A 24,935-nucleotide genomic window follows, 5' to 3' on the forward strand; every position below is an offset into this window, starting at 1 on the left:
TGCCATGGATGTATTTAAACATCTCTCGATCATTTCTCCCTTCACTTCCAAAGCATACTTACCGAGAGCTTTAAGTCTGTCCTCCTCTAAGCAACTTCATCTGTGTATATCTTTCTGATGATGTGGTCTCCAGAATTGCACACAGTACACAGAAGGGGGTCCCACCAGAGACTTATACAGAGGCATCACTGCTTCCTTTTCCTGCTGGCTATTTATCTCTCTAGCTCAGGGGTGTCAAAGTCTCTGCTCGAGGGCCGCAATCCAGTCGGGTTTTCAGGATTTCCCCAATGAATATGCATGAGATCTATGTGCATGCGCTGCTTTCAATGCATATTCATGGGGGAAATCCTGAAAACCCGACTGGATTGCGGCCCTCGAGGAGGGACTTTGGAGCTGACTGGACAAGACCAAACATGGGCAACTCCGGTCCTTGAGGGCCGGAATCCAGTTGGGTTTTCAGGATTCCCCCAATGAATATGCATGAGATCTATGTGCATGCACTGCTTTCAATGCATATTCATTGGGGAAATCCTGACCTAAGACAAGGAGCAGACCGGACACACCAAGCACAAGAATAGGCAATTAAGACCTATCTAACATGGACACATTTTTGCCAAAACTTAGGCTGTGTCAGGGACTAACAACCAAAGGGGAACAATTAAAAGTACTTCCCCCCCCCCCCAATCAGGGCTTAAGAAAATATCACAGCAGTCTCAACAAGAGAACATGTAATACAACCAGAGAGAAATACAGAATATCACTAGAATCTGTCTCTTTAGAATGAAAGGAGGGGGAGGGGATAGGCTAAAGACTTTTCTTTTCATCGATGACTTCATTGGGAGTGGCTTGTATTCCAACTCTGCTTTTCCCCTTCACTAGCCCCGTGGCTGCTGGGACATGTAGTTTCTCCGGTTGCTTTCTCACAACTGGTTTGGGAAAAGCTAAACCAGTTCTGGATGCTTTAGGCATGGTTTGAGGAGGTTTAACTATAGGAAGGCTTGGCTTTTGAGTACTCCTAGGTGCTGCTTTGGGAGTAGAACTATCAGGCTTAAGAATACTTTTAATGTTTTTAACTGCCCTTTTCAGGGCGACTTAGAATGATTTTATTTTTATTTACTCTCCTACTGTTTTCCCCTTAAATTGTTATCTTTTATCTTTAAAATTGCAGTTCTTGTCTATTATCCTCTTGTTTCCACCTGTTATGGTTTTATGTCTCCAAAAGTCTTTGTCGCCCCCCCCCCCACTGTCTTCTTTAAATTTGTATTTTAACGATTGTTTTCTTTTATGATTTTGTACACCGCCTAGAAAGCTGATTAGGTGGTATAAGAAATTTTAATTAAACTTGAAATTTGAAGTGCCATCGCAACTGAGCCTCTAATCATAGGGGGGCGGGGGGTATGTATGAAAGAGGGCCAGTGACAAAGAGTGAACTGTCGTCCAATGAAGGATGATTTGCCACAAACCATGCTAGTGCGTTCAGTGCAAGCCCAGGTCCCCTGGCATCCCAATGCTTTTTTTAAAAAAAAATAATATCTTTATGCTAATGTTTGAACTTTTACAGCACATGTAAAAATGATCAAGTCCTTAAAGCTTTGCTTGAACTGAGTTTTGTGAAGGAGATCAGTGACACCCAGTGGCCAGTTAGATGAATTGCAGTTTGACAGTGTGCTCTATATACTCTACATTTTGGTTTGGTAGATATTGGGTATAAAGCAGGATTTCCCCAGTTCTGTCCTGGCAACCCTACGGACAACTGAGGGCTTCTTTTACTAAAGTGCGCTAGCGTTTTTAGCACATGCACAAAATTACCGTGCGCTAAACCGCGCGGTACGCTTCTAGAATAACACCAGCTCAATGCTGGCATTAAAGTCTAGTGCGCACGGCAATTTAGCACATGCTATTCTGCTTGTTAAGGCCCTAACGCATCTTGGAGCCCTGAGTTTCTCCAGAATGTACAAACTGGGAATGCAGATATCTGATGCAGATAAGTAGAATTTATTTGTGGAGTTTTCTTTATAATATCGAATTCAAATACATGGAGACCGCTAACATAGTAATTTGACATCATTGGTGTATGGACTCTATGTCGATGGAAAAAAAGAATTCAAAACAGCCTGGATGGCAGCTTTAATTGTTTGTTTATCCGGGTTTTGAAAAGCCTCCTCAAATCGCGCAGGGCAGGGAGGATAATCTTCGCCTCTTGGCAATCTGCAAGAGCAGGCCGTAGGGGGCGGGGCTAGGGCAGGACTGGGGAGCAAGATTAGGGCATTGCAGGGCGGGCATGGATGGAACTGGGCGGGCCTGGGGGGGGTCCAGATTTTCCAATTGGAAAATCTGGCAACCCTACTGTTTTGGAGGGTGCTTTCTTTATCTTTTTTGGTGTGACTGGGGTTTTTTTTTTTTCAGAGCAAAGGAATTTTCCTCTTTGTTTGAGGTTTTTCGTTTTTTTCCGGTCTAATTTGGCCAATGACAATATCGCTGGGCTCCATAAGAGCACTGCTGTAGCAACCTTGTGTTGATTCAGTGCTCGTTGAGTTTTTTGAGGCTATGTTTATAATTGTGATTAATGATTGTTTCCCACCCCCTACCACCACCAACCAGTAATATTTTTCTATCATTTTTATTACAGTGGTTGTAAGCCAGCTGTTTTTGCTTCGCCGGTGAACTACTTCATTGAAGCCAGTTCCTGATACTGTAGTTGTTTCAAGTTTAAAAGAAGTCATGATTGTATATAAACCTGTAGTATAGGCATAAATTTCTTTTAAAATTAGCCCCATGTTTTTAAAACTGGCCAGTTTATATAAATACACGTATCCCTTTTTATAGTTTACTTAGTAACATAGTAAATGACGGCAGATAAAGACCCAAATGGTCCATCCAGTCGGCCCAAACAAACACTCTCTATAATTTAATAATTTATTAGATATTTCTGGGACAGAAACTTACAGTGCATTTACTGGCATCTCTGGAGTTTGTAGATGTTCATTTGCCTGATCCCTCCCTTTATCTGCGTGCATGAAGACCGTGCGAACAAATAGGAAAAGCAGAGAATGACAAAATCTGATGTCTTATCACCAGTCTTTTCCTTCTTACCGCTCTCTTGGGGCGCATTAACTTAGAAGAGATGTTATGTCTTAGCTTCCCAAAATGTATACGGGACCTGTGCAGTCTCAAAAAATCAACAGTTGTCAGTCCCATTAAAGGGTTCACCCCCCCCCCCCAAAAAAAAAAAAAAGAATCTGGTATATCTTAAAAGAAGTGTCTTTTCCTCCATTGCATAAGATTTACTTTTTGCCTGTCAAAAGGGCTTCACAGGCTGTGGTGCAATTGGTGGCAGAAGTTAGCGTGGACAGTAAAGGGTCAGGGTACAATCAAAGCAGTTTACATTTATTATATACAGGTACTTTCTCTGTCCCTCATGGGCTCTCAGTCTAATATATTTCTTCACTTAACACAGTAATTAAACTCTAGAATTCATTGCCAAAGAATGTGGTGAAAGCTTAGCGGGGTTTAAAGAAAAGGTTTGGATCATTTTCTAAAACAAAAGTCCATAAGCCATTATTAAGATGGACTTGGGAAAATCCACTGCTTATTTCTAGGATAAGCAGCATAAAATCTGTTTTACATTTTGGAATCTTGCCAGGTACTTGTGACCTGGATTGGCCACTGTTGGAAACAGGATTCTGGGCTTGATGGACCATTGGTCTGACCCAGTATGGACATTCTTATCTGAGCCCAAGGTTAGGGCAGTCAAGCCATTGTGACATCACTGATGACGCTGGTTCTTAGGCAGTGGCATAGTAAGAGGGGATGGGGGTGGCAGACTGCCCTGGGTGCTGTGTCGGTAGGGGCGCTGGCACCTCTCCATCCCGACACACCATGCCACACTCGCACCATCCCTCCCCCCCCTCACTCCGTACCTCTGTAGATCTTCGCTAGTGCGAACTTCTCCTGCCTGTTGTTCACACCAGCCTGGTTCCCCTCTGAATCACTTCCAGGTCACGGGGCCAGGAAGTGATGCCAAAGGGAAATCTTACGCTGGCATGAGGAGCATGCTGGAGAAAAGCCACTTGCACTGGCAAAGATTTAGAAGAATGGGGGAGGGGGAGTGCAAGTGAGGAGTGGGGGGCACAGAGAGGAGGAGCGGGGATGTGGAGAGGAAGGCAGGGGGGGTGCGACTGCCCCAGGTGCCTCCTACCCTTACTAAGCCACTGCTGTTTGGCATTGGTGGAATGAGGCATTATGACATCACAATCTCAGCTCTGGAATGTTGCTATTCTTTGGGTTTCTGCCAAGTAACATAGTAAATGACGGCAGATCAAGACCTGAACGGTCCATCCAGTCTGCCCATTAATTATAACCATTACAAATACATGATTAAATTAACTTGTCTCTTCCTTGATATTTCTGGGTCATAGGCTGTAAAGTCCACCTGGTATTGTCCTAGGTTCCATCTAATCAAGCCCTTGTGACATCACTGCTGAGGTTGGCTCACAGGCACTGGTGGAATGAGCCATTATGACATCACAATCTCAGCTCTGGAATGTTGCTACTCTTTGGGTTTCTGCCAGGTACTTGGGACCTGGGTTGGCCACTGTTGGAGAAAGGATACTGGTCTTGATGGACCTTCGGTCTGTTCCAGTATGGCAACACTTATTTTCCTTAAATTTTCGTACTTGGGCAATGGAGGATTTGCCTCAGTAGCTAAAGTGGGAATCGCACTAATCATTAATCTACTTCTGCATGGTTTGGAGTTAACTGGAATTCTGGAGCATTCTACCTTAGAATTAATGAGAAGCTCTACACTGTTGGTCTTATATGAGTTTTCGCAGCATAGAAATGCAGTTCTGCATTTGTATTTTCGATTGGAAGATCCTTCATTTTTCAGGTGGGAGAGTCCAGATTTTTCCAGACATTTGTAAATGGACAGGGCAGGAGGAAACAATTCTTGGCCCTCAGACAGGAGGTTTTAGCCCTAGAAGCCAGATTTGTATTGTGCTGATAAAGGGAATGGAAAATCTCCCATATACCGACAGATTGAAGCAGTTGGGACTTTTCTCCCTGGAGAAGCGAAGACTTAGAGGAGACATGATAGAAACCTTCAAGATCCTGAAGGGCATAGAAAAAGTAGACAGGGACAGATTTTTCAAATTAAGGGGCACCACAAGTACGAGGGGGCATTGGGGGAAATTGAAAGGGGACAGGTTTAGAACAAACGCTAGGAAGTTCTTTTTCACTCAGAGGGTGGTGGATACATGGAACGCGCTTCCAGAGGCTGTTGTAGACAAGAAAACATTAAATGGTTTCAAAGAAGGTTTGGATAGATTCCTGGAAGAAAAAGGGATTGGGGGGTATAGATAGGTATAGACCATTGCTCAGGCAATGGGCCTGATGGGCCGCCGCGGGAGCGGACCGCTGAGCAGGATGGACCTAGGGTCTGCCTCAGCAGAGGCAACTTCTTATGTTCTTCTTATGTTCTTATGTTTCCTTGTAATGCCTGATTTGGACAAAGTGCAATATGTTTTTTATTTAATGAACCATCCCAATTGTGAATTTTTCTAGAGTCTAATGGGGATCTGTTCATCCTCCAGATGGTAGATCAACATGGGACAATATTTGGAGACTGTCTATTAGTTTTTCCACCTTTAAGATTTTCTCTTTTAAAAAAAAAAAAAAAAAAATACCTCCTTCTAGTATTTCTGATTTTTCCTTTCTCTCAATTAGTATACTACAACACTGTGATATTGTTGGGTTTTTTTTTTCTTTATTTCATATCTTTAGCTTTATAAATTTGTGTTTTCCATATTTCCATATTTTTTGTTTCAAAGTTTCTTTGATGTAATATGTACATTATACACTTCTCCCTCCGTATTCGCGGTTTCAGCATTCGCGGTTTCGATTATTCACGGTTTTTAGCTTGCTGGCTCCTTCCCCCCCCCTCCCCCATTACATCAGGTTGCAAAGAGAAATCGCCGATTCCAAGCGTTTACAGAGAAAATCGCCGATTCCCAGCACTTTCTTCGCCGTGTTTTGCCTCTCCTTCAGGAACAGGCCAGGTCTCCCACCGTGTTATTCGCGGTTTCACCATATTACATTACATTACATTAGTGATTTCTATTCCGCCATTACCTTGCGGTTCAAGGCGGATTACATTCAAACTAAAAAACAGGAATTACATACAAATTAAAAGGAATAGAATAATAGAATATTCACGATGGTTTTGAATAGAAAACAGCGAATAACATATGAAAAAGTTATTTACGCTTTTTCTGTATTTGCGGTTCTGTTAATCCCCTATCACAGCGAATACGGAGGGAGAAGTGTAATTAAAAAAAAAAAAATCTAGTTTATTGGCAACCAAATGCTGCAGTTAGGATAGAGGAGCACAGGAAACCTCTTCCCCTCTGCCCCACCTCAATGTAAAACCACAACTATTGTAACATAATAGCGAAGAGGACATAATTCGTGAAGTAGACGATCTCTTTGATATCTCTGCAATAACTCCTTAATGCTAATTACAGTACGAGTGGAGAGTTTTGACCAGTCAAAAGCAAGAGACCATTGTCCCTCTTTCTATTGAACATGCTAGGATGGAGAACTGATCCCCTCCCCCCCCCCCTCCCCCCCCCCCCGTACAGGTTTCTATCATGGCCCAGAGCACTAAAAGCTCTGGTGCTGCTCCAAAGCTCATAAAATCCCCATGAGCGTCGGAGCAGTGTCGGAGCATTTAGCATCCCGGGCTGTGGTAGAAACCTCTACCGTGGTTTAGTATAAGAGGAACTGAGTTCTCACTTTCCCCCTCCCCCTTTTACAAAGCCACCATAGGGTTTTAAAGGGCTTTTGCCGCTCGGCATTGTAAAAGAGTGGCTTAACAAGCTACACGAAGCTTGGAGCTGAGGCCCTGCGGCCCGCATTATCCGTCATTGTCTTTATTAACCCCCAGCCCCTGCTACTAGGTGTCATATTTGCTTAGAATAAAAATAAGTTTATATATATGTACATAAACAGCATAGTGTCCGCCTTTTCCCAGCTCTGCTTGATTTGGGATCAAAAGGAATCTTTCGTACCAGAAACACAAGACCTGTGTCCTCAGCAGTCTGACAAAGCAGAAGGAACGTGACCAGTCTTCCGTGCTTGCTAGCTGCTGAATGCTTCAGGGCCAGACGATGAGAAAGGTTCTCAGTGGGTGAAATGCTTCCTTTCCACGTAGGCCTTTTGTAAAACTTCTCCGCTGAACTGGTAGGTTAACTTCTTCTTGACTTTTTTGACTTCCCCTGTCTTGCCGTAGTTTCGCAGGGCCCGTGCCATCTTCTGGTAAGTCATCTTCTTGCGGTTCCCCTTCTGAGTGCCCCAACGGTTCGCTAGGCTCTCCTTGTTTTTGGAGGAAAACTGGAAGGTTCCCTTGTCCTTGTCTACCCACCAGATGCTGTCCTTCATGTCTCCACTCCGCAGGAGGTCCAGGAGGAACTGGTACAGGCGGATTTTCTTCTTGCTTCCTATGGAAAGGACGCAGGCACAAAGGAACAGTGTAGAATAGTTAGGAACAAAGAGTTTGCCAGCGTAAAATGGTGACACGCAAACAGTGACAAAACCGTGAGAAAATGTTAAGAGACTGAAGAACCAAGAGAATGCAGCAACACTATCATATTAGATCATATTGGCTTATTTCAAACATCAAACTTAAAAGTGAAGCAGGTCAATCAATGTAATTCATTGGTTCTCCACGTCCCATATAGTTGAAAATGTTCTCAAGATTGTTCAAATTTTACCCATAAAAATTTCAATTAATAATTCAGTACTTGTTTCAAATTATTCATAACATGACATCAGCGGCTAAGCTCGGACATGTCATTTCATATAAACTTCAAGCTTCTTGTAGCAAGCCTCTTGTAGCAAGCCTCTTGTAGCAAGCCTCTTGTAGCAAGCTTCTTGTAGTAGCCTTCTTGTAGTAAGCCCCACAGCCTTAATCATGCATCCATATAGCAGTTCCCGCCCATAGAGGTGGGCCACTGTTCGTAGCATGTATAATTTTACTCGCATGGAAAGAGTGTCAGGGGTGGATTGAGGAAGTTAAAGCAGGTTCAGAGATTTCCTGTTCAATTTGCTTCATGTAACTTGGCAGTTCAGCGCAGGCCAGAAGCAATCTTCAAAGGATCGCCCCACAAGGAGCATCCCTTTGAACATGAGCTTGCAGTTCCAGAAGTAGAAAGTTCTGTAAGTGCCATACGCATGTTCACGATGCCCCTCCTTCCCTCCTACTCAACCTTTGACCAAGAAACAACAACTAGCCTGGGGTGAATCTTTTCATAAAAGCTGTTAACAAATCCCAGGAAATACAAAAGAAATCTGCTCTAGCAATCCCTCACATACATACGGTAACCATCTCTGGCCCTCTCATATAGACTGGCTCTTATCCGCAGGTTTGCCTCTTCCTTACCTTGTTCTCCACTTAAAATCCCGGGATTTGGATCACTGCTATCTATCTCTCCATCAGACACCTCAAGGGGTGGGCTCCGTCTCTCCATATCCTCCTCATCAGAACTGGCCTGGGTGGGAAAAGCATACTGAAGGCACATCCGGGGCACATAGGGGAGCTGCTGAAGAAAGAGAGACAGGGAAGAGTGGATGTGAGAGGCGTTCAGTGAGTGAAATAGCATGAGAGAATAAAGGAAGCAAAGAGGATGAAATGAAGGGAAGGAAATGACCAGGAAAAGAGCCAAACGTGTAGGGACAGAAAGAGGGTGAGAAATGGGGAGGGTGAGAAGGGGATTAGGGATTGACAGGAGGATTCTCAAAAGTGACCGTCCCCTTAAACACCAGCTCCAGCCTTTACCAAGCTTCCTAGCAGTCTTGGGCTCTGCCATGCAAATGTAGTACAATGAGGTCATCAGCATTAAAATGGTAGAAAAAGCAGCGCTCTGGGCGATTCTCTATCAGCGCCAGATGATTCCCTAACCTCACTGTGGCACTTTTGTGGCCAAAATTTTCCGACAGGGTCTGCGCTGTCGTAGCCTTGCTTTCCGATCAGTGCCTGAGTGCTGATTGGTTCAGGTACTGACAGGAAAGTGAGGCTTGACGGCTCAGACCCCACTCCCACAGGAGGGATGACCACTCCCTCTTGCCACTGCTGCCCCATAGGAGGGGCCTTAAGCACCTGGGCCAATCAGTGTTTTAGGCCCCGCCCCAGTGCATCCCAGGATTCACCGGGAAGGGGAAGGTCTGTCATTTTGAAGAGGCAGGCCTGCCGGCCAGAGAAAGTACAAGAAACAGCCCCCCCAAAATGCTCAGTACTTAAAAGATACAATATCAAAGGGCAGGGCGTGTCTCAGATATTACATGTCACGTGAGGGTCCTGGCAACAATATCCGAACTTCTTATCAAAGAAATTTAAATGGTGAAGGTGCGCCCTCAGTGTGGGGTTGTAAGCTCTGACGAACTTCTCAAAAGAGCAGGACTAATGCTTGCGGTGAAGCAGAGTCGGCCACACTAAGGGCTCCTTTTTACTAAGGTGCGCTAGCGTTTTTAGCGCGCGCTGCAATGCTGGCGTTAGCATCTAGCACACGCGGCAATGCAGCACGCGCTAAGACCGCTAGCGCAGCTTAGTAAAAGGAGCCCTAAGTCAGCCAGCCGCGCGCCGCCATCGGAGCGCTCACGTGTGCAAAATTGTGTAAACTAATCAGTAAGCGACAAAGTCAAGCACCAACAAAAAATCCAACGAGACCGCCGTGAAATGTTGGATGGCAAAGAGAAAAGGAAGACTGTAGCAATAATGTACAAGATGAAGAAAACAAGGCTTTTCATCGCAATCCTTAAAACATTGAACGGTTTGAATCCAAACTACGGTCCATGTTTCGAAAACACACTCCTTCCTCCTTTTCACCCTCATCTACTTTCTTGTAGTTGATTAATACCGTAATAGTAATATTCACATTTGCAATGCTGCTGTTACTGCAGATCTAAGTGGTTTACAATAGAGAGTTGCGCAGGAACAGAAATCCCCACCCGTCTCCGCCAGGATCCTCTCCGTCCCCGCCCGTCCCCGCCAGGATCCTCTCCATCCCCGCCAGGATCCTCTCCATCCCCATCTGTCCCCGCCAGGATCCTCTCCGTCCCCGCCCATCCCCGCCAGGATCCTCTCCATCCCCGCCAGGATCCTCTCCATCCCCATCTGTCCCCGCCAGGATCTTCTCCGTCCCCACCCGCCCTGTCAGGATCCTCTCCGTCCGCACCCGTCCCCGTCAGGATCCTCTCCGTCCGCACCCGTCTCCGTCAGGATCCTCTCCGTCCCCACCCATCCCCGCAAGGAATTACCTCCATCCCCGCCCGTCCCCATAAAAAGCAGCAATTACTTCTGATAGGATCATCAATTCCATAGTTTCTTTTGTGTTTGCGCTGCTGTTTTCCTTGTGGAATCTCTTTGGTGGAACCCTTTTTTTTGTTTTCTGTTCAGGTAATTTATAAACCCCCCCTCTTTTGCTAAGGCTCATTATATTATATAGACGAACCCTGCTTCCAAAGCCTTCCATCCCCATGGAAGTCCCGTGGGCCAGAGGGGGGTCCCCGTGGGAGTTCCGTGGGTTAGGGGGGATTCCCGCGATCCCCGTTCCCTTGCAGACCTCTAGTTTACAATCTACGAAAAGAGTTCAGTGAAGAGAGAAAAGTGCGCCAATGTGCAGGTAGGATGCCGATTCCCTCCTACCACTGGCGCTTCCCCCCCCAAAAAAAACAACAAACAAACATGGGCTCCTGCTCTCTGTACCTCTAAAGTTGGGAGCAAGAGGGATGCTCAGTTCCATATACGTTTTTCCCTTCCCAGGGAGGCTATTGATTTTCACACATATCCACCTTTACATTTCGATCGTTTGATTACTGACCTGACCTGCTGGGGGGGTGGGGGAGGGGGAGGGGGCGGTGCAGTGGGAATCCATACCCTCTTCTTCCCTTTCCTCTGCTCCTTCATGCTACCCTTATTCTCTCTTCCCCTTCTTTTGTTGCGCTTTTTCCTCCAGTCCCTCTCCAGTCTTGCCACCTCTCCTGCATTTCTGTGAGGGTCTCCTCACGTGCCTGCAGGTTGGGTACAGATGCCTCAGAGCCACCTGGCAGTTAGTGAGCAGGCTTGTCAGTCATGCAGGAAGGGACAAGATTGAGCAATAACTTGTGCAAGCTTCCTGTCAGCTCTCTGAGGATGGAAGCAGCTGCCTGATTAGAAATGTTTACCAGCAACACACCTCCCACTGGCCCTTACAATTACACAAGCTCTTGCTGTAGCTTTTGGCTTTAGGATTTCTTCTATGAACTTACAAGTGCAGCACTGGAAGACTGGGCGTCAAAATGGCAGATGATGTTTAAAGTGAGCAAGTGCAAAGTGATGCATGTGGGAAAGAGGAACCCCAACTATAGCTATGTGATGCTGGGTTCTATGTTAGGAGTCACTGCCCAAGAAAAGGATCTAGGTGTCATTGTGGAGGATACTTTGAAACCCTCAGTTCAATGTGCGGCGGTGGCTAAGAAAGCAAATAGAATGTTAGGAATTATCAGGAAAGGAATAGAAAACAAAGATGATAATGTTATAATACCCTTGTATTGCTCTATGGTGTGGCTGCAGCTTGAATACTGTGTGCAATTCTGGTCGCCACATCTCAAAAAAAGATATAGCGGAATTAGAAAAGGTACAGAGAAGGGTGACAAAAATGATAAAAAGGATGGGTCAATTTTCCTATGAGGAGAGGCTAAAGCGCCTAGGGCTCTTCAGCTTGAAGAAGAGAAGGCTCAGGGGTAATGCGATAAAGGTCTATGAAATACTGAATAAAATATTATGACTAGGGGGGCGTGCGATGAAGCTACTAAGTAGTAGATTTTAAACAAACCGGTGAAAATATTTCTCCGCACAACTTGTAATTAAACTCTGGCATTTGTTGCCCGAGAATCAGTTAGCTTAGCGGGGTTTAAAAAAAAAAAAAAAACAACCCGGCTTGGATAATTTCCTAAAAGAGAAGTCCATGGTCCACTCTACTGGAACAGGATCCCAATGCAGTTCTGCATTTGGGGGATCTGACCCTTATACACACGAGAGAGTTCCTCTCTGACTCTAGTTTGTGGGCTTAAAGGATTTTTTTTTTTTTTTTTAAGTTCAGCTTTATTAGGTTTACAATCAAAGTAATCAGCCATTAACAGTACAATTCATATTTTTCAACAAAAGAAACATTCATAAACTCTACTCTACAACCCACTCCCTGTGTACTGTATCTTCGATCCTTCCATCTGCCCTCTGCCCCCTCCATGTATCTCCTTGCTCATCTAAGTTTTCCTCTACAGATTCTTTTGGTGCCTTATAACACCTTCTTATTGGATAGCTCAATTTACTCAGCCACTTCACCCTCTCCCCCCAATCTTTCCATGCAGACGTGACATGGCAAATTAAAAAACTAAGGCCCAGATTCACTACAGATAGCGATTCAATCGCTGTTGGCCGATTTTAAAAACAGCGATTGATTCACTAACTTTTTTGCATGCAAATGATTTGCGGGGAGAGCCCTGACAGTAGTGACAGGAGAAGTAGCCTCCTGTCACTGCTGTCGGGGATTCTGCCAGGGTTTTTGTTTTTTTTTTTTCCGTTTTTTTTTTATGGCACAGATATTTTGCGTGTATAACACACGCAAAATATCTGGCCAATTATAAAAAAAAATGAAAAAAAAGCCTCCCCCCAACAAAGCACACCCTCCCTTCCCCCCTCCCCGAACCCCCCCAAAATGGCAGGAGGGATGTCGACTCCCTCCTGCCATCGGAACTTCCCCCCCAAAACATGGACTCCTGCTCCCCGTATCTCTAAAGTTGGGAGCAGGAAGGGTGCTCAGTCCCATATACGCTTTCCCTTCTCAGGAGGCTATTGATTTTCAACCACATCCACCTTTACATTTCGATCGTTTGATTACTGACCTGGTATGTACATTCTCAGTTTTCCCCTTAGCATCGCATTAGCTGGCATGTCACCACCACCGTTCGATCTCCTTCACTTGCCACCACTCACACTTTCTTTCTCACAAATTCTCGCTTGCACCAGCTGCACCACCTTTAAAAACCTTTTCACATATTTATTTTTCTCTCCACTCAGCCACAAGCTTCACCACGTTCACATCAGCCAGACGCTCCACATTTAAGATCACGTTTAAGCTGTCACAGCCTTATAACTAACAATAATTTTAGTCTTATACAGAAACATACATACATACAGATTTTTATATCACTAGGGCCCCCGAGGAAGGTGCATATGAGCCGAAACATGGACCATGTCAGGTCTGTTGCTACCAGCTGGGTCAGCTACTCAACATTGTGGATGTATTTGCTTTTGATTTTATCTTACAATAAAGGACAATTCAAGAACATTGTATTGCATTTTGAGGATTTAAATTACTTAATTATAATATTGTAATCACATCATATGTCTTGTATTAATAATTGGGAGGAGGATGGGAGAAACTGAGTGCTTTATGTATTACTTGTGTAGTTAATAGTGCGTTTTATGCAGTATTTTATGTTCAATTAATTGTATTGCACTGTCAAAGTTTAAAAATCAATAAAGATTAAAAAAAAAAAAAAAAAAAGAACATTGTATTCCACAGTCTTCTCTGGCAACCCTAGGCAACACACCATTTCTACTACCATGATTTATTATTTCTATAGCGTTACCAAATGCACGCAATGCTGTACATTAAACACGCAAGAGACAGCCCCTGCTCGAAAGTGCATACAATCTAATGATGACAGACACACTTGGACAAAAATGGTGAATCAATATATGCTGCTCAGGTGGCGAAATACAGAGGGATGAAGAGGTGGAGAGGGAAAGACACACAAATTTGGTGGTTTACAAGCTGGTAGGATCCTCCAGCAAATTCACATTACCAGTAGTCTCCTCTCCATCATCCCAACACAGCCCTCCCACAGCCCGCGCTCCCCCTCCATAGTCACTGCTCCGACATTTTGAAACTCTTGTGTGTGACTCGCAGCTTGTTAACCACCTTCTGGGTTGGCGCCGGGAGGCGGAGACGCGGAGCGCCTGGTGACTGGGACTGCAGTATTTACCTGGTGATTAAGGCTGACGTGTGAGGGCAATGTCGTCGTGTCCAAGACGTGCATCTGCTCGATCTCCATGTGCCGATACAGCTGTTGCAGCTGTGGGGGCTGAACGCTCTGCAGCTCTGTGAAGTGGTTATCAGGGAAAACTTCAAACTCGTTAGCCATGTGGTGTGAATGATAGTCCCAAAAATGGTCTAAAGGACATGACAACACACAGAACAAGGAATGGAAACAAGAATGAAATGAAGGACTGTGCGGTTGTAAGCCTTTCCTTCGCCAAGTGGTGACAACGCCCCTTCATACGGACTATCCACGGTATAATGGTTTTCTTGACCTATTATTCACTTTCTTCCATCTCTCTTAAGTTCAATTAATTTGTGCCTTCGTTTAATATTTTGTAAACCGCATAGAACTTCACGGTACTGCGGTATATAAACTGTTGTTATTATTATTATTATGTTAAAGAAGGGACTGACATAGAGAGGGTAAAATTATTAGTAGTCCCATCACTTGGACACATCAATACAAGGAGAAATTCCATTTTTTCAGTTGTTGCTCCTTCCCTTTGGAACTCCTTAAGAGAGACAACATCTATGGAGAAATTCTAATCCTTCCTTAAAACGTTCCCTTTTAAAGATACTTTCCAAGTTTGATTGCCCTTTTAAGGATTTTATAAACTTAATTTCAGTCCAGTTGGACCGCTACGTGTCACCCTGCCCCTTTTGTATTTTCCTGTGTTTCTCTCGTTCCTTTCATTATATTGTCGTTCTCCCTTTTCCTCTCATTTCAGTATGTCCTTTGGTCTGTCGTCTTAATTGATGATGTTTCTTTGTTAATATTTGTTTCCCCCCTCCCCCCTTGATTTTATTGCACAACCATCTTGAAATATTTGATAAGGCGGTATAACAAATTTTTAATAAACTCGGAAACTTGGATATTTGTGTCACATATATAAAATGTGGAAAGGGAAGAACTTTTCTTTGATTTGTTCACCAAGCCGGACGCTCAAGCTCCGAGCTGGTCAAGTCTATGGTTCAACGACAGTATTACTGAAGAGACGCTGTGTGTATTGAAGAGTACAACTTTTTCAGTGGTTTGCACTGGGTTTTGTTTGTACTGTGGACATTTCAATCATTTCCACCCTTAGCTATTGAGCAGAAGCACGGGTTCGTATCAAGTCAATATGAAGCACACAAGAACCAATACATTGTTTAATGTGACTGTTTCAGTCGTCTCTGTTCAGTAGCATAGTAAGGGGCGGGGGGTCGTCTGGCATCCATTCTCCTCTCTGTCTCCCCTGCTCCTTCCCTTCCCCCCCCCCACACGCAGGCCCCCTTCCCTTCCCTATACCTCTTCAACATTTGGGGTGCGAGCAGCAACCCCAATCTGCAGCTCGTGCCAGAGCCAGTTCTTCCTCTGATGTCACTTCCTGGACCCAAGCCTAGGAAGTGATGTCAGAGGAAGAGCCGACGCTGGTGCGAGCAACAGGTTGGGAAGAGGTATGGGGGAAGGGAAGGGGGCATGAGTGCGCACACGTGGCAGGAGGGGCAGAAAAGGAGAAGATGGGGTGGGGGGTCGGGGAAGGGGAGCCACCCCCCCCGAGCGCTTCTCACCTTCGCTACGCCACTGTCTCTGCTGTTTAAGAGAGCTGTAACCTGCAGTGTCACAGCTAAGCGGGCAAGGAGAGAGGCTACCCCCAAATTCTAGAAAGCTGTGCAAATTTATGTACACAACTTATAGCATAAGATCAATTGCTCGGGTAACTTGGTAGATTAATCAGATGCTAATTGGCCATAAGACCAATTGATGTTAATGGGCACTAAGGCCCTGATTCTGCAAAATGCGTCTACAGTTAGGCACCGTTTAGTCCTTTGTAGAATCGTGCCCAAACCACGCCCATTCCACCCCCACGCCTATTGAGAGGCGCGAGTTTTAAACATGGACGTCCATGAAATTGTGGCTGCGTCTACAAGTTGGCATCTATGTCCTTTGGGCGCCTAAGTACCAATTATCGCTTGTTAAGACCCTTAATTGGCTCACTAACTACTTAGATCGGACGCCTACAGCACGCCTAACTTTAGGCATGACTTAGGCGCCCTTTATAGAATTGGGGCCTAAATGCCACTAATTGGAGTTACGCGTGTAACTGCCCTTAGTCGGTATTCTATAAGCTGCGCTCTCAAATTCCAGAGTGCGCAAATCTATGGAGGACATGGGCGGTTTGGGGGCATGTCAGGCAGTTAGGGGCATAGGCTATAGAATAGAATTTTTGCACCTACACTTAGGCGTGAGCTTTTATACTAGTCATTTGGCTGGTGTAGGTACTCGCACCTAAAGTTGGGCGTGTGCACATGCGGACTTACGCTAATATACTTTAACAGCAATTGTGTGCACAGCTGTCGTTATAGAATCCGTACTTAACATGCATCATCCCGACACTTGACTTTAGATGATCTTTGAGAAATATCCCCATACTGTACAGCTGGACTCACCCCCATGGCTGTCTCCATCACTGCTGATGTATTGGTAATACTCATGAGGCTGACGGAACAGATCTGATTCATAGGAAATTATGTCCTCGGCCTGTTGCTGGAAGAGAGAGAGAGGCAAGAATTCAGCTAAAGTATTGTAGTAAAAACAACTGTAACACACTAGAAGAATGTAGGGAGTGGAGTTGAGCCATGTTGTCTGTCCCAGCATCACCATTGCTTCTGGAAGGTGCCATTCATGTCAACAATCATTATATTTTAACCTTTAGAAAAAGTTCCAGGTGGAAAAAAAAAAACTATTATAAAGTCTGAAGACATTGTCAAGTTATTTTTCATTGTCCGTACTTGGGAATATAATGCGGAAGGAAAAATGTTGAATTGATAAACCTAGGAGCCATGGAGGGCCATTTTTGAAAAGGACGTCTAAGTCCAATTTGGGTGTTTCCAAAGCTGGAAGCACAGAAATGTCTATAAATGAATAGACACTCTCCACAATTCAACACATAGTCCAAGGTAGATAAAACAATTGTTGATAAAAGTCCAATGTAGATAAAACAATTGTAGATAAAACAATTGTTTCATCTACATTGGACTGTGGGTTGAACAGTGGAGAGTGTCTATTGAATGACATAACGAAGATAATAGAGAAGATGGCTCAGATGCATATTTGAATAGGACATCCAAATAATTTTTTTTCCAAAAATCACTCACTCGGACGTCTTGGCCACTAAAACGTCTAGGCGTTATTCATTTTCGACCACAAAACCATCCAAGTTAGAAACATCCAAAGGAGCACCATTTAGACATGGGATGGGCCACCATTCTACTGGACTGGCCACATAGAAATGCCAAAGAGCAGTGGGGCATCTTGGAGGGCACTGCTGTATATCTCACCATAACCCTCTTATAATTTATGGTGAGCCCCCCAAACCTACTATACCCACCTGTCTACCACACCAATAGCCTTCAAGGCTGCAGGTGACACCTATTTAGCAATATAATAGAGTTTTGGTGGGCTCATACTTAACACCATAAATGTAGTGGTTAGAGTGGCTTAGAGGAGCCTGGGTCCTCCTCTCTATGGTTCACTACCCCATCCACCAGGTTACTTAAGACACCTGTGTGCTGCTCTACTGGGCTTTTCCATATCAAGTTCTGCTGTTCTATAGACAGCTATGTACTCCTTCATTCAGATTTGGGGGGGTTTGGAGGGGGTCTATGAGTATTGGGTGAGTGTTGAGATGTCATATCTTCATGTACCCAGTGGCCATCTGGTCAGCTTGTGGCACTTAGACACTTCTAAAACAGGTCTAGTTCTGAACATCTAAGCTCCCTCCAGTCCGTTTTGCAATAAATTTGATTATCCCCGCAAGACGTCCAGGTCTAGCACGCCCACAGCATGCCTCTTAACATGCTCCCAGTGGCGTAGTAAGGGGGTCCAGGAGGTGCGGACTCCCCCGGGCGCCAAGTAGGTGGGGGCGCTGGCTCCTCTCTGCTGCGTTCTGCCGTGCTCACACCATCCCTCTCGCCCACCCCGTACCTCTGTATTATCTTCGTTAGCGTGAGCAACTTCTGCCTGTTGCTCATGCCAGCCTGGTTCACCTCTGAATCACTTCCGGGTCACGGGGCCAGGAAGCGACGTCAGATGGAAATCCAACGCTGGTGCGAGAAGCATGCTGCTGAATCCACTCATAGTATGCGAAGATTTAGAGGCACGTGGGGGTGGGGAGGGAGAGCTCAAGTGCGGAATGGTGGGCGGGAAGGAGCGGGAAGGCACAGTGGGCGCAGGGGGAGGTGCCACCACCCAGATGCCTCCTACCCTTCCTACACCACTGCATGCCCCCCTTGAACTCTGGACTCACGGTGGGTGAAACATCTCGCCAGACGTCCAGGAAATCGTCATCGATTGTTGGCACTTGGATGTCCTGGTTTAGGAAGTTTTGGGGACATTTTAGTTTTTTGATTATGCTCCTACAAGTCTCCTAACAACCCACAGACTAGGTATAACATGAATAGCTGCAGTACAAAGTTCTCTCCACCAAACCTGAATTCGTGTTCCCACAGCCAGCTGGGTTTCCATGCTACCCATAATGGACATACATGAGTTAAATTTATATACACTGAGTTGCTAATATATAGAAATATATCTTAAGAACATAAGAATTGTTGTACTGGGACAGACCAAAGATCCATCAAGCCCAGTATCCTGTTGCCAACGGTAACCAACCCAGGTCCCAAGTACCTGGCAGAAACCCAAAGTGTAGCAACATTCCAAAGCTGAGACTGTGATGTCATAATGCCTCATTCCTCCAATGCCTAAGAGCCAACCTCATCAGTGATGTCACAATGGCTTGATTGTCCTATACTTGGCTCATATAAGAACATAAGAATTGCTGTACTGGGACAGACCGAAGGTCCATCAAGCCCAGAATCCTGTTTCCAACGGTGACCAACCCAGGTCCCAAGTATCTAGCTAGATCCCAAGTAATAAAACAGATTTGATGCTGATACAAATCCTTATACATATTCACTATGGATCACCTTACACTGGTTTAGCGACAATCATTAGACGGCCAGAGAGTTTTGTTCATCCAGACCTAAGTCTGCTACAGTCAACTGGAGACTCCCATTTCAGAGGGCTATCTCCCGCACAAAATCTGGAAACTCCCACTGAATATGGCAGAGTCAACAACTTAGGCCTTGATTCTATAAAGTCTGCCTATAGTTAAGAGCCGATATCGGCGATAGCTTTAATTGATCGCGGCTTGTATTGGCAACTCAACACCTCACAGTCGGTCTTAATTGAACTTAATCAAAAGTCAGGCGCCTAACTCAGAAAACACAATTCTATAAAAAGTAGTCGCCTAGCCCAACCTGCCTACATGTTTCTGTGTTTCTATAACCATAAAGCATAGAGCCGTTAGCCTATAAGGTGGAGCAATATTCCATGCTACCGATACAGGGCAAGCAGTGGCTTCCCCCATGTCTTTCTCAATAACAGACTATGGACTTTTCCTCCAGGAACTTGTCCAAACCTTTCTTAAAACCAGCTATGATATCCGCTCTTACCGCATATGAGCAAGCTACTCCTCTATTGCCTCAACTACATTGGCCTCCAGTCCAGTTCAGATGTCAATCCAAAATTTTACGCTTAACGTTCAAAGCGCTTCATTTCTTTCAGCTGGTTTACTTAACATCCATCACTGTACCATATACTCCTTCCTGTGCCTTGAGCTCAATCAATACTAATGGACTAGTTCTTTCCGCTCCCAAATTTGCCCATTATGTATCCACACAAAAATCAGCTTAGTTTTTTATGGAATAGTTTGCCTCCTCAGATTCGGGTGAACAATCATTCTCTAAATTTAAGTCTTTTTTAAAACCCCTTTTTTTTTTGTTTGTAAAGGCATTTAACTGTTCTTTTTAGTGAGACTGGTCAGAAATTGATGATACAATTTGAAATTTGTATGATTGGTTACTTGTACGAGTGTGAACTTTACGATTACTTTATGGCGTTCCTTTCATTGTTTTTATGTATTTATTGAAAGCCGCTATGACCTTCTGCGCTGGCGGGGTATCAAATATATGATAAACATATTTATTTATTTAAGTATTTATATACCATTTATAGTCTAAGTGGTTTTACATTCAGGTATTTTGTCCCGGTGGGCTGACAATCTATCTAATGTACCTGGAGCAATGGGGGATTAAGTGGCTTGCCCAGGGTCAGATGGAGCAGCATGGGATTTGAACCCACAACCTCAGGGTGCTGAGGCTGTAGCCTTAACCTCTGCACCACACACTCCCCTATTCTAAGGAATGCGAAGCACCATAAATCAAACCATAGCTAAAGAAGAAAGCCAAATAAAATAAGAACAGGAAGCAACAGTAATTTTCCGTAAAACACAACACAAAAAGCAGAACAAACAGAAGAAAAAAAATACAGAAAAATGCAACATCGGAAAATACAATAACATCACAAAACAGTGCACAAGGGCATCGCACACTATGAGGGGCTGCTGAAACGTTCTCAGTCCAACGCGACGAGAATGATTAGGAGCCGTGACACAAGTGATTCCACACTTTTCGTGACACTTTATGTGCCAATGATACGAAATGAAATGGAAAGTGACAGCCTGTAACCTGTTCTGAGCTTTTTGGGGGGGAGGGCGGGATACAAAGCGAAACAAATAAATCAAATGTGGAAAAACTTGTACGTTTCATGGCTCCACCTCATTCTCTTCTTGGCTGGGCTGAGAACCTTTCAGCGGCCCCTCGTAAGACAGGGGTGAGGAACCTAAATCCTCAATACATTCGGGTCTTCAGGATTTCTCCAATGAATATGAATGAGATCTACACTTCCCCCCCCCTTCAGTATTCGCCGTGGTTAGGGGCAGAGCCGGCCCGCGAATACTGAAAATTCGCGAATAACTTTGGGGCCAGCTCTGCCCCCCCCCCAACTCCCTCCTGTGTCCCAGACCTTACCTGGTGGTCTAGCAACCCAGTTGGGGGTTTTCCCCAATGAATATGCATGAGATCTATTTGCATACAGTGGAGGCAGCGCATGCAAATACACTCCTCCCTCCTTATTCGCGGTGTTGCCTAGTCGTGTTTTTTTGTGCCAGGACCCCCCTCCCCCCTCGTGAATCGACCTTACCTGGTGGTCTAGCAGTGGCGTGGGGCGGAAGCGATCTTCCTACGCTCCTGCCCCGTGCAGAGTCATCAACAAAAATGGCTACCGTGAGTTCCCTTTGTAGTCTCGTGAGACCACGAGGACTCACAGCAGCCATTTTTGATGATGGCTCTACACGGCGCAGGAGCGTAGGAAGATCGCTTCCGCCCCACGTCACCGCTAGACCACCAGGTAAGGTCGATTCACTAGGGGGTGGGGTTCCTGGCACAAAAAAACACGAATAGGCAAAACCGCGAATAAGGAGGGAGGAGTGTATTTGCATGCGCTGCCTCCACTGTATGCAAATAGATCTCATGCATATTCATTGGGGGGAAACCCCCAACTGGGTTGCAGCCCCGAGGACCCTGGCTAAGGCATGGCAGAAAGCGGAGAAAGCACAGCGTCACAACCAAGTGAAATAACCACCAGACTCTAGCTTGGGCAGAGAACTAGAGTTTAAAGCCCAGGGACAAACATTCAGGTGCACATCTAGGGTACATTTTCAATCATGCACCTAGGAGCAAAGCTGCTCTCGTAATTTTAAACTTGCACAAAACAAGCCTGATTTTCAAACACTAGATACCTTGCTAGTATTTGAATTATTCTGGGGCTACCTACATAAAAACCATAACTTGACCTGTTTCCAAACAGTACCATAAAGGCACGCACATCTGAGTCGTGCCTATGTTATGAAAATTAAAGCTTCATGTCCATTAATTCAAAGCAATCTCCTCCCTTCCCAAATGCCTCTTCTGTTTGTTTGTTTTTTTATGCGGCCAAAACGAGACACATTGGGAACAAAATGCACTTTGGAGTCTCTAAGATGTTGAAAATCGGGAAGGGATAAAACACGGACCTTACGGATCTCGTGGATCTAAAAAAAAAAATCCGCATACGAGGGGCTGTTGAAAAGTTCTCAGCCCAACCAAGAAGAGAATGATGCGGAGCCATGAAACTTACAAGTTATTCCACACTTTTCTTGACACTTTTTGTTTCATTTCATATCACTGAAACGAAGAGGGTCCAAAAAATAAAAGTGTGGAATAACTTGTCAGTTTTCGCCTGCACATCATTCTCTTCTTGGTTGGGCTGAGAACTTTTCATCGGTCCCTCCTATATCTTTCTATTCATGCTACAATGAAGATGAAACTATTTTCGTAATTTCTCCTTCCTAAAACTTACTGCAGCCTTATTTTTGCCATTTAAACTTTTCTTTAAGCATTTCAAACACTGCTATATGTGATCCTGGACCCTTCCTAATGTCTCAGTGGCCCTTTACTGAGCAAATTTAAGAGGCAGATTACAAGAAATCTGTTTTCCTTTTTTTAACAGATTTCGGCTACAGATATTTCATTCCGTTCAAATTTTAGGAAAGAGACATTTCTAGCAAGAAATCCATCCCAGGTCAAAGAGCTCTGTAGCTGCTAAGCTGCGGGCAAGTTGCTCCAAAGAGACTTAAGGCAAAACCTAGAACAACTCTTTCACTTCTTAGGCGTTCATTTTCTGGCTCAGATTATGCTATTAAAGATCCCCCCTCTGCGCGCGCACATATGCAAATACGACATTTTACAACTAAAAGACTTCACTAGGACAGCGACGACTGAAATAACCTCCAAAACTCACCGAGGATAGGAGGGCAAATCCTTCCATTTTGCAAGCCTGCAACATTCAAGCAAAATATCTGAAACACTTATTTGAGCAAACTTCAGTTTCCAAAAAAAAAAACAAAAAAACACACACAAAACACCAGGGTCCCTGTAATTGAAAAAAAACAAAACAAAAAACTGCAAAAAGAAAAGAAAAATCAGCTAGTGCAAACCGTTTGGCTCTTCCCCTTTCCCTAGTGCCCCTGTTCCTCATTCAGCGAAGGGGGCACCATTTGCTGCCAGATGATTCAGAGGTGAAGTAGCTGCTTCCCCAGAAGTTGCATTTGAAGTTCCTGATTTTGTAGACTGTGCTTGGACAGTGAAGACACTGTCGCTGTATAACCAGCAGTGTGTGACATCATAGGACTCACAAAACCCAAGTTTGCATAAATCTTGTTGTTAGGAAGAGGCAGAATTGTGTTTCAGGAAGTCTGTCACCGGCACTGTGGTGGTGGAGCTCTCTGTCCCTTCCCAGATCTCCAGCAAGTGACAAGGGCAGCCTGGGCCCGGCGCAATTAAAACATTTTGGTAATCTCCCCCCCCCCCCTTACTTCCTACAGGTCTGGCTCTGTAATAAGAGAAGCTCGAACCCAGACCAGAATCCCTTCTCCACAGGTACCTCCTATCTCCTTCCATCCCCGAACCCCATCAAGCTCTGTGACAGCAGAAGCTAGGTCCTAGGTCAGAAACCCTCTCTTTAGGAAATTTCTCCTACTTCCCACATCTCTAATTCTGTGATAAAAGAAACTGGAACTTGGCCCAGAGGCTTTCTCCTTATGAGATTCAGTTTCCCTCCCCCTTATGACCAAGAGGTGTAGGCTTTTGCCATCCATAGGCACTGCCTATATGTTTTCTCCCAATGGATTTTGGGTAACTTACTTCCTACCAAGGCAGGGAAGATGGTAAATAGGATTAACTGGAAATAATCCACAGGTACATGAAATCCCACAATAGAATGTATGATAGGAGGAGGGAAGGCAAAAGGTCTCAGAAACCTGCTTGATCAAAAACACCAAGACTGAATGGTTAAAAGTCTCACTCATCAACCCTTGTTTCCACCTCCTCCTGATGCTAAACCGAAATCTTACTGTGAAAACTATTCTTAGGGTATTTCACTTTAATTATTTATACAGTAAGAAATCATCACTTACGCAGAATATCCCGTTTCGCCATCAAAGGGCTTTGCCATGGGTTCTCAGGACGTTTTGTTTATGCGTCCTTCCATATTTTGGGGGCTATATATTCAAGTAAAGTCTCCGAAAACAGGAGATACTACCTTTACAAGTGTGACTGATAGATGTTCAATTTGCTTTATTGCAATGACTCGACACGATCGTGTTTCGGCCCCAAGGGGCCTGCCTCAGGAGTTCGATACTGAAGTCAAAACTGAAGAAAAGTTTGGAATCAGACATTAATTCCTGCATCTCAAGAATCCAAGATTGGGCATTTTCAGTGTGCATGAAATGAAACACTGCCAAGACAAAATTATTATGGTTTGGGCCAAAAATTGAGCAGTTGCCCAGCTCAATTTTGTTAGCCTCTGGCGACTCACTGAAAATGGATTTTTCATCTAGAATTCTGGATTCTTCACTCTTATTATCTGCTCAAATTAATCATGTTACAAAAAAAAAAAAAATGTTTTTTCAGGTTAAAGATGTCATCATTTTTTTCAGCAACATTTTGCAGTTCTGGTTCCGGCCATTATTTTATCTCAGCTGGACTATGGCAACTCGCTTTATGCTTGTTTAAGTAAATGTAATTTGAGGTGGCTACAACTTATCCCAAATACGGCAGCTAAATTTATATACTCCTATGGTAAACGTAAATAAGATCATATCACACCTTTTACTGAGATCCCTTCACTGGCTTCCTGTTCTACTGCGGGATCCAATTTTAAGTGTGCAACTTTATAATTTTCAAAATCCTGTATAGTATTTTTTCTTCTTTGGTCTCCGTTACATTTAATTCACAAGAAATCTCTAATTCCAGAAGTTCTCAGAAATATAAAGTTGGCTTTCCCACTGTTAAAAGAATAAAAACTATGGCCAATTT

At 44.4% G+C, this 24,935-nt stretch overlaps 1 protein-coding gene across 8 annotated transcripts in view; it reads right to left on the minus strand.

The window, feature by feature from the left end:
* Window positions 1-6,702: 6,702 nt before the first annotated feature.
* Window positions 6,703-24,935, minus strand: part of SPI1 (Spi-1 proto-oncogene) — a 67,473-nt gene continuing 49,240 nt past the window's right edge. Inside the window, exons 1-5 of one of the 8 annotated variants that reach the window (XM_033927864.1) lie at window positions 22,861-23,365; window positions 16,569-16,665; window positions 14,083-14,270; window positions 8,438-8,594; window positions 6,703-7,496 (exon numbers count right to left, since the gene is read on the minus strand). In XM_033927864.1, the coding sequence (XP_033783755.1) occupies window positions 7,180-7,496; window positions 8,438-8,594; window positions 14,083-14,270; window positions 16,569-16,665; window positions 22,861-22,905 (804 nt within the window). In that variant the 5' untranslated portion in view covers window positions 22,906-23,365 and the 3' untranslated portion in view covers window positions 6,703-7,179. Of the gene's footprint in view, window positions 7,497-8,437; window positions 8,598-14,082; window positions 14,271-16,568; window positions 16,666-22,860; window positions 23,366-24,935 lie in introns of those variants that run through there. The other 7 variants (XM_033927868.1, XM_033927865.1, XM_033927862.1 and 4 more) reach the window with 7 other exon arrangements.

The sequence above is a fragment of the Geotrypetes seraphini genome, chromosome 19 (genome assembly GCF_902459505.1).
Source record: "Geotrypetes seraphini chromosome 19, aGeoSer1.1, whole genome shotgun sequence".
In the NCBI taxonomy this organism is placed as follows: Eukaryota; Metazoa; Chordata; class Amphibia; order Gymnophiona; family Dermophiidae; genus Geotrypetes; species Geotrypetes seraphini.